Raw genomic sequence first — 14,719 nt, 5'->3', positions numbered from 1 at the left:
AGATGGTTTGTAATCCCCGAGACCATGTGCAGATATCCACCATATGGCAGTCTTTAATGCACTGGTATCAGAGGGATAAAAGGTCAAGGACATTCAATTGTTTTTGGCCTTGGCTTTTATACATAGACAGCTCTTCAGATTCCTTGATTCTTAAAATACGTATAAAAATATGGAAATCGGTAAAACATTTTTTTTGCACCGGTTTTGAGTTTACTCATAGTTTTTCACATTCCATTTTCCCAGCTGTTTTTGTTTTGAGGTTTGTAAACCTTAAAGTTAACAACACATTGCAGTGGCTGGGACTGGACAAGTTAAAGTGTCATGCACTTTGCAAATTGCATCCCTTTGGGGTAAATGTGAAGCTGGCAGTAAGAAGTGTAGTTTATTAATGACATCTTTAGATTTGCCTAATAAATGCATACAAATAATATACAGCTCCAGTGCATTTAGAGAACCCTTCATCTGTGGCACGCAATATAGGCAACTGACGGAAAGGGGAACAGCATTTTTGTGTTTGAGGCCAAGAAATAAATAAAGAAAGAAAGAAACGTGTATAAAAGCATGAAGGCGACCTCTGCTTCCGAAAATCTCTGACACAAATGAAAGAAAGAATAAGTGAAGGAATGAGAAAAGGAGCAGAGGGAAAGGAGAATTACCAGGTGTTAACAAACAGGAAGACACTTTTATCCCCCCAAAAAAGGTTTCATTTTTTTTCTCTAAGAGCAAAGGATGGTCAGAAACACAAAACAGCCAGGCTCTGCTTTCCACACCCCCAGGTTTGGATAAGGATAGACGAGTGTGAGAAAGAAACCAATGTGGCATCTGCCTCCAGCCTCCTCACACATTCTCCACTGGGGTGGGGGCAGCACGGGACGGATCTGCCGAGAAGAGAAACTTTGGAGACGGACTGCAAGCAAAGGGCCTCCAACAGAGTGAAGGCCAGAAAGTGAGCGGAGTAAAGCAAGAGCTGTGTCCAGCAGAGGGCGCTATGAAGCTTCAGTTCCGTTCCTTTGCCCACTGGTGAGGAGCAGGAGGACACAGCACTGGTGCAGTTTCCAACCGTCAGAGCTAGTCCGCTTCCGTCTCTGGAAACAACAAGAGGAAACCGACTGTTCAGTCATTTAAAGAATATAAATAAAGAGATTCCTTTTCATTATAGGGTTCAGGACTGTAAAACCCCGTCTAATCATTTCATTCAGACAGACAAAAAAAGGGCGAAGGTTCGTCCTCTCACTGTATTAAAAGCACATTTCCAAGCGTTGTTTTCTTTTAAACAGCTCCAAGCCTTTTTTCACAGGCAGCTGTGGCCTGAGCCAGCTTCACCCCTTGCGCTCCTTAACTGACTTGTTTAAAACGCATTTCTGACTGACATTAACGTTATTAATTAGCCACCACTTAACTGACTTATTAAGATGGATTTTATACGTCCATTGACGTTTAAAATATGTCCCTGACGGAGTGACTATTTTTAGACCTATTTTAAACGTCTAGGGACGGTCCTTGTTTACTGTTTAGCCCAAATAGACCTTAATCCATTTTAATCCCCACCATTAACACTGACTGCACAGTAAATTCACCAGTGTTAAATCAACACTATTATCGTTAAATTAACACAGAGAGTGTAATAATTTAACACTTTCAGTGTTAACACTAATAGTATTGATTTAACACTAGTGAATTTACTGTGTCCAGCACTCATTCACATCTTCACAACTCATGTCTTGTTTTCACATTAACCCCAGCTTTTCATTTTTTTAATCAGATCCATTGTATTTTATGACTTATTTATTTATTTATTTATTTATTTTTCTGTTCCCCCTTTTGAGTCTTGGTTTATCTCAAGCTTTCTTCCTTCTGAGGGAGTTTTTTCTTGCTATTGTCGCCCTTGGCTTCTCAAAGGAGGCTTCGCCCCAGATCTCTGAAAAGCTGCTTTATGAAGACATTTGTTTTGTAAAATGCTATTTAAATGAAACTGAAGTTTTAGAGAAGCAGACTTGGGACCTAAAGTTGCCCAGGTCCATCCCCTGCACCAACAGGAAACTTAGGAGGGTGGATTAGAGGAACAATGTTGTCTCTACCCTCAACGTCCATGAATGAGTTGCCCTTGTGCAAGGCATCTAACACCCAACTGCTCCCGGGGCGCTGGGATTACTGCACGTTTTTCGGGGTGTGTGTTATCACTGAGTGTAATCCGTTTGTGTGATGTATGTTTTCTCAGCCATGAACTGGTGTAGAAGGTTGTGGTTTCTAATAAAGTGGCCTATGATTATAGGTATGGAGTTTGCAAATGAGATAAGCTTTTGTCTTTAGTGGATTGTTGTGATAGATAAAAAAAAGCTTGTTTTGTTGTGTTACCTCCGAGTGCTTTATCTCCGCCTTCCTCACTCCCTGGAGACCCCAGCTCATCTGTTACCTCCCCTGGTTTTATACAGAAAAAATACAACATAACATTACCTCATTACTGTTTTAAATTCATGAACATACTAAAACAGTTCAACAGTGTTTAAAAATCGTCCTTTAGTACCATGATCAGGCTCTGTTTTTGCTCTGTCTATTTAATTAATTTATTGTGTTTGAATTGTCTTTAATTAGGTTGTTGTGATTGTGGCTCATTGTGAAGAATGACTCTCTATTGTGGAGGCCTTTACAGCAAATGTAAGCTTCAGGAAGTACTATTAAATATAAGCACATATTTGTTATTACTTTTTCACAGGAGTTAGCAAACTTGGCTGGAGTTTCTGTTCTAGCACACAATTTACTTCCAATCGATGCCAATTTCCATTACACTTTCTGCCATGACCTGCGGCATTTTCAATACACACTGTACACACTATACTTTTAATAACTAGTAAAGCTGCAATCAAACTTATAGGATGCTTATATAGAACAGACAAGACAATCTACTGTAATGAATCATATATAAGAATTAACATCACCTATGGACACTATGACAATAGACACAAACCTTTGTAGACCTTTCTACACAAGCTGACACAAACGGATAAAAGCCACCTTAAACATTCATGATGCCTAGTAGAATAATCCATTATTATAAGTCATTAAATGCTTACAGAGACTCATGTCTGCTTATGTAAGTGTCATGTAGTTGGTGACGTAGTATAATAAAGGAAACTGTCAACAGCATGTGTTCACCTAATTTTGAATTGTAGCCTCGAGCAGTATCCTAGCTATTTCTTGTTCCCTTTTTGCAACATCATTCTTTCTAAATTTTAAAGCCTATTATTCGCACGTTTAAATGAAAAGACCCCGATTTTTAATTAAATCTCATAATGGACCCATGTGTAACATCAGTGCTAATTAAACTGTCCTCTGTGTCTGTTCACATGAAGACTGTTTACCATTATGCAGCTCTTTTTTGCCCTCTTTGTTCTGCGAGATCCCAACGTGTGGGCTTTCCTCTGGGGGTCCGCTCACCCCCCCAGGCTCTGGGTCATCCTGTCCCGACCGTTTACTCTTTGGTTCCGGGTGCTGTGTCTCTGGCTCTGTTTGTTCCTCTGTGTTTGCTGTAGCTCCCTCCAGCTGAGCCTTCTCCTCAGCCTCTCGCTTGGCCTTCTCCTCCATCTCTGGTCAGTCATGAGGGGGAACAGAGCCATTTAGTTCTACCATAAGCCTCCTTCTATAATATAATTAAAACTGTCGTCATAAACCATAACTGTAAGTGTAAAAAGTGTTATCTATTTTTGGGCCAGATATATAAGTAATAACGTATTAGCAAAGCAACAGAAATGTTATTTGTTTTTTAGTTCTGAGTCTGAATTAACCGCCAGGAACAAGTTGTTGACTGCTGATGTATTTTCGTGTGATTATTGTGGGGGTTCTCTATATGGCTTGCACTATGCAGCTTTTATACAGTACTCTAATTGGTCCTCAGGGACTCCTGCATCCTATACTTGTGAGGCATTACTTTAAATATGATGTCCCACCTTTGTCAGCACGAGCCTTCCACCTCTCTCGGTTTTGGTAGACCTGCTCGCTCCAGAGGGCCTTGAAGTGCTTGAGGTCGACGGCCAGCAGGGAGCAGCTGTGTACGGCACTAGACTCTGAGACTGCACTGTTCACACTTCCCCGCTTCCCTTCTGCAGAAATGTTGCTCAGGCTACAGGAACACAACCAAGAGCGTATTATCAATGTGAGAAACAAATTCATTTTTCTTTTTAATTATTTGATGGATTTGTAATCATCTGCTGCCCTTTAAAATGTGAGTGAAAGGTTTGGTCAAATTTCTCCAAAATATTCCTTCTAATAAGCAGCTGCCATTTTTAAAATGTAAAGTTTTCAAAGGGCACCTACTAAAGGAATGAATAAGGCTAGACAATAAAAAATATAATTTTGCACATGGTTAAATTATGTATTAATTAGCAGCCCTAGTATGAGTAAAATAACAATTAGTTTATATTGACGGTTTGGATTCTTCGCTATGTTTAGGTACACACAGCCAAGGTAGCTCTTCCAATAATGAGGCCTTCAGGAGCTGCACTGAAGGCCTTTCATGTTAAATTAACTATCAACATAGTCAGGAAGTGTTAGAGGAATTAACCAATCATCCTAATGGATGGGACACATATTGGAAAGTCCTTCTGAAAGTCCTTGATATGTTACTGACTGACAGACTGGTAGTAAACCAGGATTCAATCCATTGCCAGGCCTCATTACTGAGAGACTCTCTACAAAACCGATACGCACAAGGTCAGGGTTTTAAGCTTCAAATAAAAGGTTTACCTATTTGTAATATGTTCTTTCCAAGGTGGTTATGATATTATTGTTAAAATGTTATTAATCCCCACCATTAGCTTAGCACTAGCATAATAACATAAATCTAGTAGGAAAAATTAGCATTATTGCAGAGGGGATTTTGTTCTGTTATTTTTTTTCACTCTGACTGAAAACCTAGTTCTAATAGTTATGGCTTGCTGCTGATCTGGATTATTATGTAAATTGGATTTTTTGCCAAAGTACAGTTTTACGTCACAGCCAGCCACTGTCTGAATTAGGAGAGTGATTAGGTGTGCCAGCCCCATTGTTTAATCAGCAATATGCTGTATTGCAAGTCCAGTGGGAGCTGCGGGAAATCAGCAAGTGGTCACTCCCTGCCCTTGTCCGACTGGGCTAGTCTTTTGTGATTAGCCGCTGGTTCGGTTGCATCCAGATTGCTGTGATTGTGTCATTCAAAGTGAAAGTGCTCTGCAGTGAAACGTGCATTAGCAGAGATGCATTAATGACGCTGGATCGGAAGCTGTCTCGCTGATGGCTGAACAGATTCAATTATGCGCTCTGGGGTTCAAGCCACCGTATCTGATGACCTGTAACATAAACCAGTGGAATGGCCCTCTCTGTAAAGTCAGTAATTTAGGTGAGAGGGGTCAGAGCTCCTGACCTTGACCTGCGGAAACCAGCCAGGCCAGAGCTGGTTGCCTCATCGATCAGAGGGGTCACAATCTTCTCTGTCATGTCCGTAAGAACGCTGAAGGTGGGGAGGACGATGAAGTCGATGAAGCCTGGACATAAACACATGACAAATCTTCAGTGCTCAGTGCTTTACCTAAAGACATTATCTAAACTACAGTTTTCTGTTGAGGCTCTGTGTAATTAGTCATATAAATTCTTGGACATTTCTCCAACCATACACCCACACACCATATGGACAAATGATTGTATTACTGATAATGTTGATTCCATGAACAGCTGAGTGGTGATCCCAAATAATGATTTTGAATGGTACAGTGCATAAAAATATATACACATTCATATTAGAACATTTTGGCCACCTGCTTTTCTCTAAACTCACTTTCCATTCTCTCAGCTCTACAGACCATACTGGAACACTGAGTAGATTTACAGTTGCAGATTGTTGCTCTGCATACTTGGTATGCCCTCTTTCACCCTATTCTTCAATGTTCAGGACCCCCAGAGGATGGCCACACCTAGCTGCTATGAGAGTGTAGAAATACAATATATATATATATTTTTCAGTCACCTACCTGAAAATGGATGAGGCAGAGGGATTGAAATTATGTCATGGGTTGCGTGTGACCTGAAATGTGCAGTAAAAGGCTGACTGCAGCGGAAGGTGTTTGTGTTTATGTTACTCACCAATCTGGGACTGGGCCACCATGGTGGACTTGCGGTCACACAGTGGAGAGAAAGGCAGTCCAAGCTCTGCCTCCTTGTCACCCTGGATACAAAGAAAAATAAGATAAAGTACAATGTAGCTCACTGATTCTGAATAATATAAAACAACATGGCCTCAATATAATCAACTCTAACTCTGCATTTACATTTTGTATTCGCTCCACAGCATGCAGTGCTATGGTGACAGCGTTACAGGAATAACTCCTATTCATGTTAGCAACTATGCTAATTACAAATGGCTATGGGCACATGCTAAAGCATTGAGAACTCTTGTTATTAAAGGAGGATAGCCAATTAAAAGTAAAAAAGGCTGCATTTTGCCTTCGCTTTAGAGGGTAAAGGCCTTGCTCTTTAAGATCTGTGGAAACCTGTACTCATTAATATTTGCTCTACACATTTCTCAGTAACACCAGGCCTGTGGTGAAGCTGACACATGCAAACAGCTTCTCTCACTCTCATTCTCTCTGACATACATAATGTTATCACTTTTTTTTGTGTGTGTGTGTGTCTTTCTGTTCCTTTTTCCATTTAACACACACACTCACACACACACACACACACTGTCCAGTTTATTAGGTGCACCTAACATGTAAGTATAGTATGTAATTCTACATTTACATTATTACACACACACACACATATATTTCTTAATATTCAGGACCCCAACAAATTATTTGTGGTGTTCACATACTTTTTTGTTTATCAAATTATTTTCATAAAAACAATTATATATATATATATTAATGCTAATGAGTATGTACACGTTTTGGAGTAGACTTATACACGGGGAATTTATCATATATATAAATTTCCCCTTACTGCATACACTCATATACCACCTGAAGCACTGAACACACAACAAACACACATTCATTTTGCTGTCTCTCCTTTCACCAAGCTCTTCGCTGCACAGTCAGAGAGACCACTGAAAAAAAGTGTAGAAGCAGAGAGAGTTTCACTTTTTGTGAGCGGTAAAAGCCACAAACCCTCAACAGACAAACACACACACACACACACACACACACAGCGCGATCACAAGTGAGGTTTCTGATATGACTGTTAGCCTCTGCTGATGTGGACATTGCTTGACACCCTCAGAACAGCGCTCTGTCTCACACTACAACATATTTTAAGCAGCAATAATTTTCAAAAACCTAATCAAGGCCCTAAGAGAGGCAGGTTGGATTCTCTGCACTCATGTGTGGGTCCTGAGTGTTTGGACACAGTGCTTTTAACATACTGGGTTAATGGGCTTAACCATTCTGATCATATCTGTAAGACTCATAAACAAGTGGGAACTGAAACTGAAATGTGGCATCAGTGAATGCTTGCAGATTTTTTCAGCTCTTTGCTGCTGCTCGCTTAGAGCCGGCCTGGATGCCTGGAAGATCTCTGACAGCAGAATAATTCCAATAAAAATGGTACTAACTACACTTTTTTATATAGTTTTCCTCTAGATGGATTCATTACCAGTTCTTTGTTTGCTGTGAAACTCTTCAGAATCACACATCATCAAGCTGTGAGAGTGAAGGCACATGCTTCTGAGACACGTGAAGCACCACAAATTCTTTTCAAACTGTTGCCATCACAACACCACTGCGCCTGACATGACTAATCATTTGCATATGACTGTAGACAGCAGACACGTAATGTCTGATTGGGCCTCTCTTGATGCCTCATGTCCCTGACTCCGTAGGCCTCTGTTTGAGTGGAAACAAAACAACACACAACAGATATTTTGAAACTCTGTCTATTCTTTTTCAAAATTAAAAAATATTCCCATCTACAAAAGTGTGCACTGGAGAAACATTCTTGGAACCACTGCAGCAGTGCAAGAAAATCTAAGAGCACTAAGTCATCTGGTCATCTGTAATCTGTAAGCACTCTGCGCACTAATGTTGAAAATCAAAATTCCTCTTGCCACTGGTCCACATTCCTGTGTAATCCGTGTGCAGGTGCAGCGCTGAGTGGAGGAGGAGTGTGTCGAGCACAGAGAGAGGAGAGGATATATGGGATTAAAGATGGAGAGGGGGATTATCTCATGGTTTTTCCCTCTTTCTTGTATTAACACACACACACACACACACACACACACACACACACATTCATCACACTCATAGTAACACCATTGCACCAGTGCTAGGGTATTTATATTATATAATATTTTGCAGTCTACATGCTGTTTTTTTTTACTTTCTGTTGCTTGTGTCTGAGAAGTGTGACACATGAGAAACATGTCCTAAAGTTGGCTGGAGTGTTAGATAAAAATTTAATATGATTTGAACTTGCCTTGCAAGGCAGGAACACACCCTGGAGGGGGTGCCAGTGCTTCACAGGGTGACAAATACTCACGCATTCACACCTACCGACACTTTTGAGTCGCCAATCCACCTACCAACGTGTGTTTTTAGACCGTGGGAGGAAACAGGAACAACCGGAGGAAACCTACACGGACACTGGAAGAACACACGACACTCCTCAAAGACAGTCACCCGGAGGAAACCCACGCGGGAGAACACACCAAACTCCTCAAAGACAGTCACCCGGAGGAAACCCACACGGGAGAACACACCAAACTCCTCAAAGACAGTCACCCGGAGGAAACCCACACGGGAGAACACACCAAACTCCTCAAAGACAGTCACCCGTAGCGGGACTTGAACCTACAACCTCCAGGTCCCTGAAGCTGTGTGACTGCGACACCTACCTGCTGTGCCACTGTGCCGCCCAGTTCATGTTTTTAGTGCATGTTCATGTGAGAAATGTTGGTTCTTTCGGTTCATCTTTCATGAACTTTAAGAGCAATTGCATAAATAAATTAGAAAATGCATCATTCATTCATCATCTGTAACCACTTCATCCAGAACCCACCTGTCTGAAGAACTCCTCGAGCAGTGAGGTGGTCCAGCGGTGGTGGAGATCCCAGTTCTTGGCCGGGTGGCTGATGTCCGCCGTGTGCAGCAGCAGAGACAGAGCTTTGGGTTTGTCGATTCTGTGAACACCACACAAACACCGTCAACGTCCCAAATAAATCAATACACACCTTCCTCCTCACCTGTTTACATCTGTGATCTAATAACCTGCGTTCTGACAGGTAATTGAAAAACAGCACAACATTCCTCGCAGAAATCGCAACGCTGCATCTCCCATTTGTTACATGTCTCTGTGTTATGGCCTCTGGCTTTTCTCATTTCACTGCTGTCTCCCGTTATTTGCTGTTGTTAAAACAGAACTGACTTTCAGAGAAGGAAATATCAATATTTAATTCAACTACTTATTTTCCCTGCCATTTAATATTTTATGTGTTTTGCTGGCGTTAGCGAAGTGGTTAGTATTTCTAATCAACAGAGTCATTATGCTGTTTTTCTGAGAAAAATAATGTGATGATTACAAAAAAGATGAAAAGTAAAGGAAAAAAACAGAAGATGTTACAAAGAAGGCAAGAAAAGAATGAGAAGAAAAGAGGATAAAGAAGAGATAAAAAAAAAAAACATAAAACAGCAGTAGATAAAAGAAATAAGAGACGAAGATAATGCAGTGTTTCTCACCCCTCTGGCTGCTGTAGGAAGTTCTTCATGGCTTTGACCTGCTGGAAATGGCAGGACATGTCTGTGGCCAACACCATCTCCACCACCAGTGCCCTGAACTCCCTGAAGAAATATTTACAACGCCTTATGTAAAGCTAGCGTCCTCACTGGATTAACATGTGTCATATTTTGTTTTAGCTAGCAAGCCCATTTCTGTAGGTTTAGCTGGTTTTAATGGATACATAAACTAACAAATCTAAGCTTAACGTGGTTCAAAACTTTTCTAAACACCAGATATCAAATCCAGACACTGTTCTCTATTCAAACTAGCCTTTCGTTACACCTAGAACTTACAAAAGAGCCTTATATCAAGCAGGAAGCTAAAGGAAATGTGGAGTGTAAAAACTACTACTTCTTTCCCTCATGTCACCACCTGAGACGATGGTCATTCCCTCAGTGCAGCATCAGGCAGAGAGGTAATGGATACAGGAAGTGGACAATAAAGGAGGGGTGTTGTACCTCCAGTCATCTTTAGAGAGGTTGTAGAGGATGTTCATCTCGTCGTCATCCTGTAGGAGTCGGTAGGCTGCGCTCACGTGGTGACTCTCCAGCACTGAGCGGTCATTGTACAGGATTGCCATGTCAGACCTGGACAGCAAAGATGGACACTATTACACTATACAGCTAAAGGTTTGGGGATGTCAGAATTTTCCTAGCTGGAATATTTAATTGTGACATTTATTTTATATCTGTATTAAAATAATTAATTAAATTCATTAATAAGTGCTACAGACAACTCAGTCAGACAAGAGACCAAACAGCAATTAGCAATAGATTAGTAGGCACAAGACTAAAATAAGGGTACACTGTCTCTCCTGCACACTCTCTCTCTCTCTCTCTCTCTCTCTCTCTCTCTCTCTCTCTCTCTCTCTCTCTCAAAGCTGTCTATGCAATTAATTCCACTCTGGGCCTCTGGTCAGTTCCGTATTGAAAAATCACATCAACAGTTCTCCCCGCTCTTGTTTTCCCTGCAGTTCAGCTGACTGTCATTAATTCTGCTCTCAGTGTGTTGTGTTCTGTCTTTAGGTCTGAATCAGAGTTGATGGATGACACAGTGCCTCATGGCCCTAAGTGCTGGGGGTCTTTACCTGGTCTGGATGTGGAAGTTGTTTGTTGTTCCTGTGTGTTCATAATCATGAACTGCTGCAGCGTAGATCATCGCAAATATCTCCAACTCCGTCATCCAGTGCTGAGAGGAGAAGATAACAACAGAAAAATATGAAAAAATACAGGAGAAACATAATGGGCTCATAAGACAAAGGAGAAATGAAACAAGATGTGAAAAGCCAGGGAGTGAAGAGACAAGGTGAGAAAAGAAGAGAATAGATGAGATGAGATGAGATGAGATGAGATGAGGTGAGATGAGAATAGTCAATACAAATTGAGACAAGAAGAGACAAGTCAAGAAGTGGAGAAATTAATAGATAAGTCACAAAAAGAAGAGATAGAGGAGAAAAGAAAAAATTTAAAAGGTAGAAAAGAGACAAGGTGAGAAAAGAAGAGGCGAGACAAAACCAGACCCAATATAAACAGAGTAGAGAAAATAAGAGATGAGACGGGGAGAGACAAAATGAGAGGAGATGGTTGAGAATAGAACAATTAACCAAATTAACTACAAAAAAAACAACAATAAACGAAGGCATAAAGTTTTGTACAACCACCTTTTATATTTTTATGAACTTTACAGTGAAAAATGACTGTCTAAACCTCGAATATCTTTCAATTTGTTAGATTCCGTTCTTTACATACTGCATAAACACAACTCCAACATTCAGAACTCACATTATTAAAAGGAAACTAGAAGTTAAAGACAAATAAAGTTGTGACCCTCAGAGACACATTTGCAGTTATAGAGGAACTGCAAAAAAGGAGAAAAAAAACGACAGAAAGAAAGCGACAGAAGAAAATGGCACTAAATTAAACCCAAGCAAATAATCTGATCAAATAGGAGGAGGAAAATGACTTCTGAAGCTAAACCCAAAGACACAGTAAAGTCCAAATGCTGTGGACCGAGTTTTTGAGCTCTCGAACACATCCTGATGGATTTTTCAATCTGCATCGTGACTGCTCTAATAAGTAAGCTAGGCCTGTGTATCCTGCCTAGGTTTCATGCTAAAGTTAATAACACGGTGAAGTGGCTTCGCCAGCCAATCTGACTTTGTAAAATTGCAGCCCATAGGCACATTTATCCTGAGTCGTGACTATAGCCTTCTCCGTGTAGCTGAACACAGCTCCATTCTCTATTATTTACAGGCTAATGATAAGATTGTTAGAATCCAGGTCCTGCATTCATAATGTAGGCTAAAATAGAGGCCAGTCCCAAAGTACAGAAGGAAACCTTTTGTTATAGAAATACTTTACAGTTAGTTTGCCACAATCAGTCATTATTCCAACCAAAAAGTAACACAAAGTTACTATAAACAGCAACTCACACAAGATGAAGAAACAAATTGCTTTGTAGCCCCTGAATGAACCAGTTTATGCTCCATAGAGTGGGCCCTCCACATGGAGTTGGACTTCTGGAACAAACTCATGATGCTGCGGTGAATGACGGGACTCGTGTTGGTAAACCAAGATGTTCAACTGAGACATATGATCACACAAGGTCTGGGATAACTGTTATTCAGGTGAAGGATGGTCTCTTATTTTTGCAAATGACTCAAGTCTGAAGGCAATTGATTGAACGAAGGGGTGGGCACTAGGGAGAATTATTAAAAAGGCTAATCCACTCTACCTCTTAATGAATGACCTGTTGACTCCAAGCAGGCTTGAGGCCTGTGTATGTGTGTACATGTGTGTGTGTGTGTGTTGTTCAGAGAGAGATGAATGACCACTCTTCTGGGCTCTGTATAATGACGTTACACAGAAAGCACTGCCCGGAGAACGTGGTCTGTTGACAGGCTGTCAGAGTAAAATGATTACACTGATTAAGTGCCCAAAAAAGACGTGGGCGGGGCTCTAACACACAGTCCTACAATTCACCAGGAGCCCCACTGGCTTCAGGATGATAATGGACACTCATAAATCTAATGGGTCATTAGCTAAGACTAATAAATACTGCAGAGTGTTTAGAAATGAAGGCCAAAAACACAGCTGTAATAAGCTGAATATGACCATATAATTATTGTGTATCAACAGCATTTACTGTGAGTGTTCATATAAAGCCCAGCATTTGCATAAAGTTATGATTAGCAACTTTGCAATTCTGCTTTCTGGACTCACAACTGCACATTTTCACTGCATGTAGTTTTCTCTGCAGTGTTAAGTGCTCAGTTTACATTTTTTTTGCTGGGCACAACATAATGACAAATACTCTTAAAAACCTTGCGTCTTCCAAACAGAAAAGAAAGAAAAGTAAACAAACAAACACAAAAATTAAGTCATTTTTACACAATACAAAGAAAATACTTCAAACACTTTTAAACAAAAATTAAAATACAAGGATTTGTTCTAACAGTGATGACATATAGTTCATGGACAGCTTTGAGAGACTATACAATAATTACATACGTGTTACAGACATTGTGACCAGTAGCTCCTGTGCACAAGTGACAGCTTATGCATTAAAATATTAAATTATGAGAAATGGGTGGGTTCCCACTTTTTATAAACAAAGGCCTACTGTGATGTGGTTATGGAAGAAAGAGAGACATAATACACTGACTATATCAACTGGGCACAGATGGCCTTCAGAAGGTTTGTCCTTGAAGGACCCCCAGTGAATCTGCATTAAAACCTACTGTAAACGCTTTCCAAAATCCTAATCTGAAACAGGCCCACTTTAGCCTTCCCTGGCCCCACACACTGTGGGTGTGTATGTATATATACATATATATGCATGAAGGCACGTGTGTTTTTACTTTTATCTACTCTCTTTGAGGGGAATAAATGTTTCCATATTCGCAGCGGAACAATTTTAAATATTATGCTTGTTTCCATAAATGAAAAATAGTTTTTTTGTTTGTTTTTTGTCCCCAAACTGTTAAAATTAGGAAGAAAAAGTACTGATTCAGAATTGTGTTCTCTGTTTGTGTTTCTTATTTTTACTTAAAATGTCATCAGCGTGTTGACTAGGGGTGACCATACTTTTGCATGCAATTATAACACGTGAAGTAATGGCTTTAAAATTTGTGAGAAGTAATAACTCATTTGTAACTTTAGAGTTGGTATGAGAGTGTGTTTTTGTGTGTGGGTGTGTGACAGAACCTACCACCATGCCGGTCTTCAGCAGCAGGTAGTGAACAGTCTGGGTGACGTCAGCAGCATGAATGAGGTTGTGGTAGGGGTTTTTGTGTTTGCTGTAGCCCACCTCCAGAGCCTCCACAAACGACACTAAAGCTGAGATGGGTATCTGTATCAGACAGAAAAACAAAATCATATCAGTAACATACACACACACAGCCTAGAGCATGAAGAGTGAGTAATACATAAATGTATTCACCTTGAATCTGCTGATGAGGTCATATCTGGTCAGGAGCTCATAGAAGATGAATTTCAGTGCATGGTCCCCGCTTGATTCATTCAAAGCAAACACATCAAACGTCCATTTGTCTATGTGCTGAAAACCCCCCACAGAAAACAGCAAGGTAAGGCCAGAAAATGATAATAAGAACAACTGGGTAGTGTAGACAAACCAAACAGTGTTGTTACTTCAGTAAAATAATAACAGCTCTTTCATTGGTTAAAACTTCAGGAGCTGAACTGATTAAACACCAAAACGGTTACTGAATGTAACATGTCCATGTTTGAGTCACATGTTGGAGATAGAAAACAAGCTGCAAATATCTGCTTTCAATTCACTTTCCTGAAACCATCATAAAACCAAAGGGTTTTCCCTGCTTTACTTTTACATTACTCTACTCTTCTTTTCTATTTGTTACAGTAATAGTATATTTTAATCAGTCATGCACGAATCACTCACATATTTTGTTTACAGAATTAATCACAGATCTCCATGAGGCCCACGGGATGTTGTTCTAAAG

At 40.3% G+C, this 14,719-nt stretch overlaps 1 protein-coding gene across 1 annotated transcript in view; it reads right to left on the bottom strand.

The window, feature by feature from the left end:
• Positions 1 to 241: 241 nt before the first annotated feature.
• Positions 242 to 14,719, bottom strand: part of LOC136678656 (dual specificity calcium/calmodulin-dependent 3',5'-cyclic nucleotide phosphodiesterase 1C-like) — a 71,705-nt gene continuing 57,227 nt past the window's right edge. The window contains exons 7-18 of the mRNA XM_066656743.1: positions 14,179 to 14,295; positions 13,948 to 14,088; positions 10,826 to 10,926; positions 10,197 to 10,325; positions 9,699 to 9,800; positions 9,022 to 9,142; positions 6,112 to 6,193; positions 5,396 to 5,516; positions 3,945 to 4,117; positions 3,360 to 3,584; positions 2,356 to 2,418; positions 242 to 1,085 (exon numbers count right to left, since the gene is read on the bottom strand). Of these exons, the coding sequence (XP_066512840.1) occupies positions 1,069 to 1,085; positions 2,356 to 2,418; positions 3,360 to 3,584; positions 3,945 to 4,117; positions 5,396 to 5,516; positions 6,112 to 6,193; positions 9,022 to 9,142; positions 9,699 to 9,800; positions 10,197 to 10,325; positions 10,826 to 10,926; positions 13,948 to 14,088; positions 14,179 to 14,295 (1,392 nt within the window). The 3' untranslated portion in view covers positions 242 to 1,068. The remainder of the gene's footprint in view (positions 1,086 to 2,355; positions 2,419 to 3,359; positions 3,585 to 3,944; positions 4,118 to 5,395; positions 5,517 to 6,111; positions 6,194 to 9,021; positions 9,143 to 9,698; positions 9,801 to 10,196; positions 10,326 to 10,825; positions 10,927 to 13,947; positions 14,089 to 14,178; positions 14,296 to 14,719) is intronic.

The sequence above is a fragment of the Hoplias malabaricus genome, chromosome Y (genome assembly GCF_029633855.1).
Source record: "Hoplias malabaricus isolate fHopMal1 chromosome Y, fHopMal1.hap1, whole genome shotgun sequence".
NCBI classification, from domain to species: domain Eukaryota; kingdom Metazoa; phylum Chordata; class Actinopteri; order Characiformes; family Erythrinidae; genus Hoplias; species Hoplias malabaricus.
The sequence above is the reverse complement of the archived record's forward strand: the minus strand, read 5'-3'. Positions and strand labels throughout refer to the sequence as shown.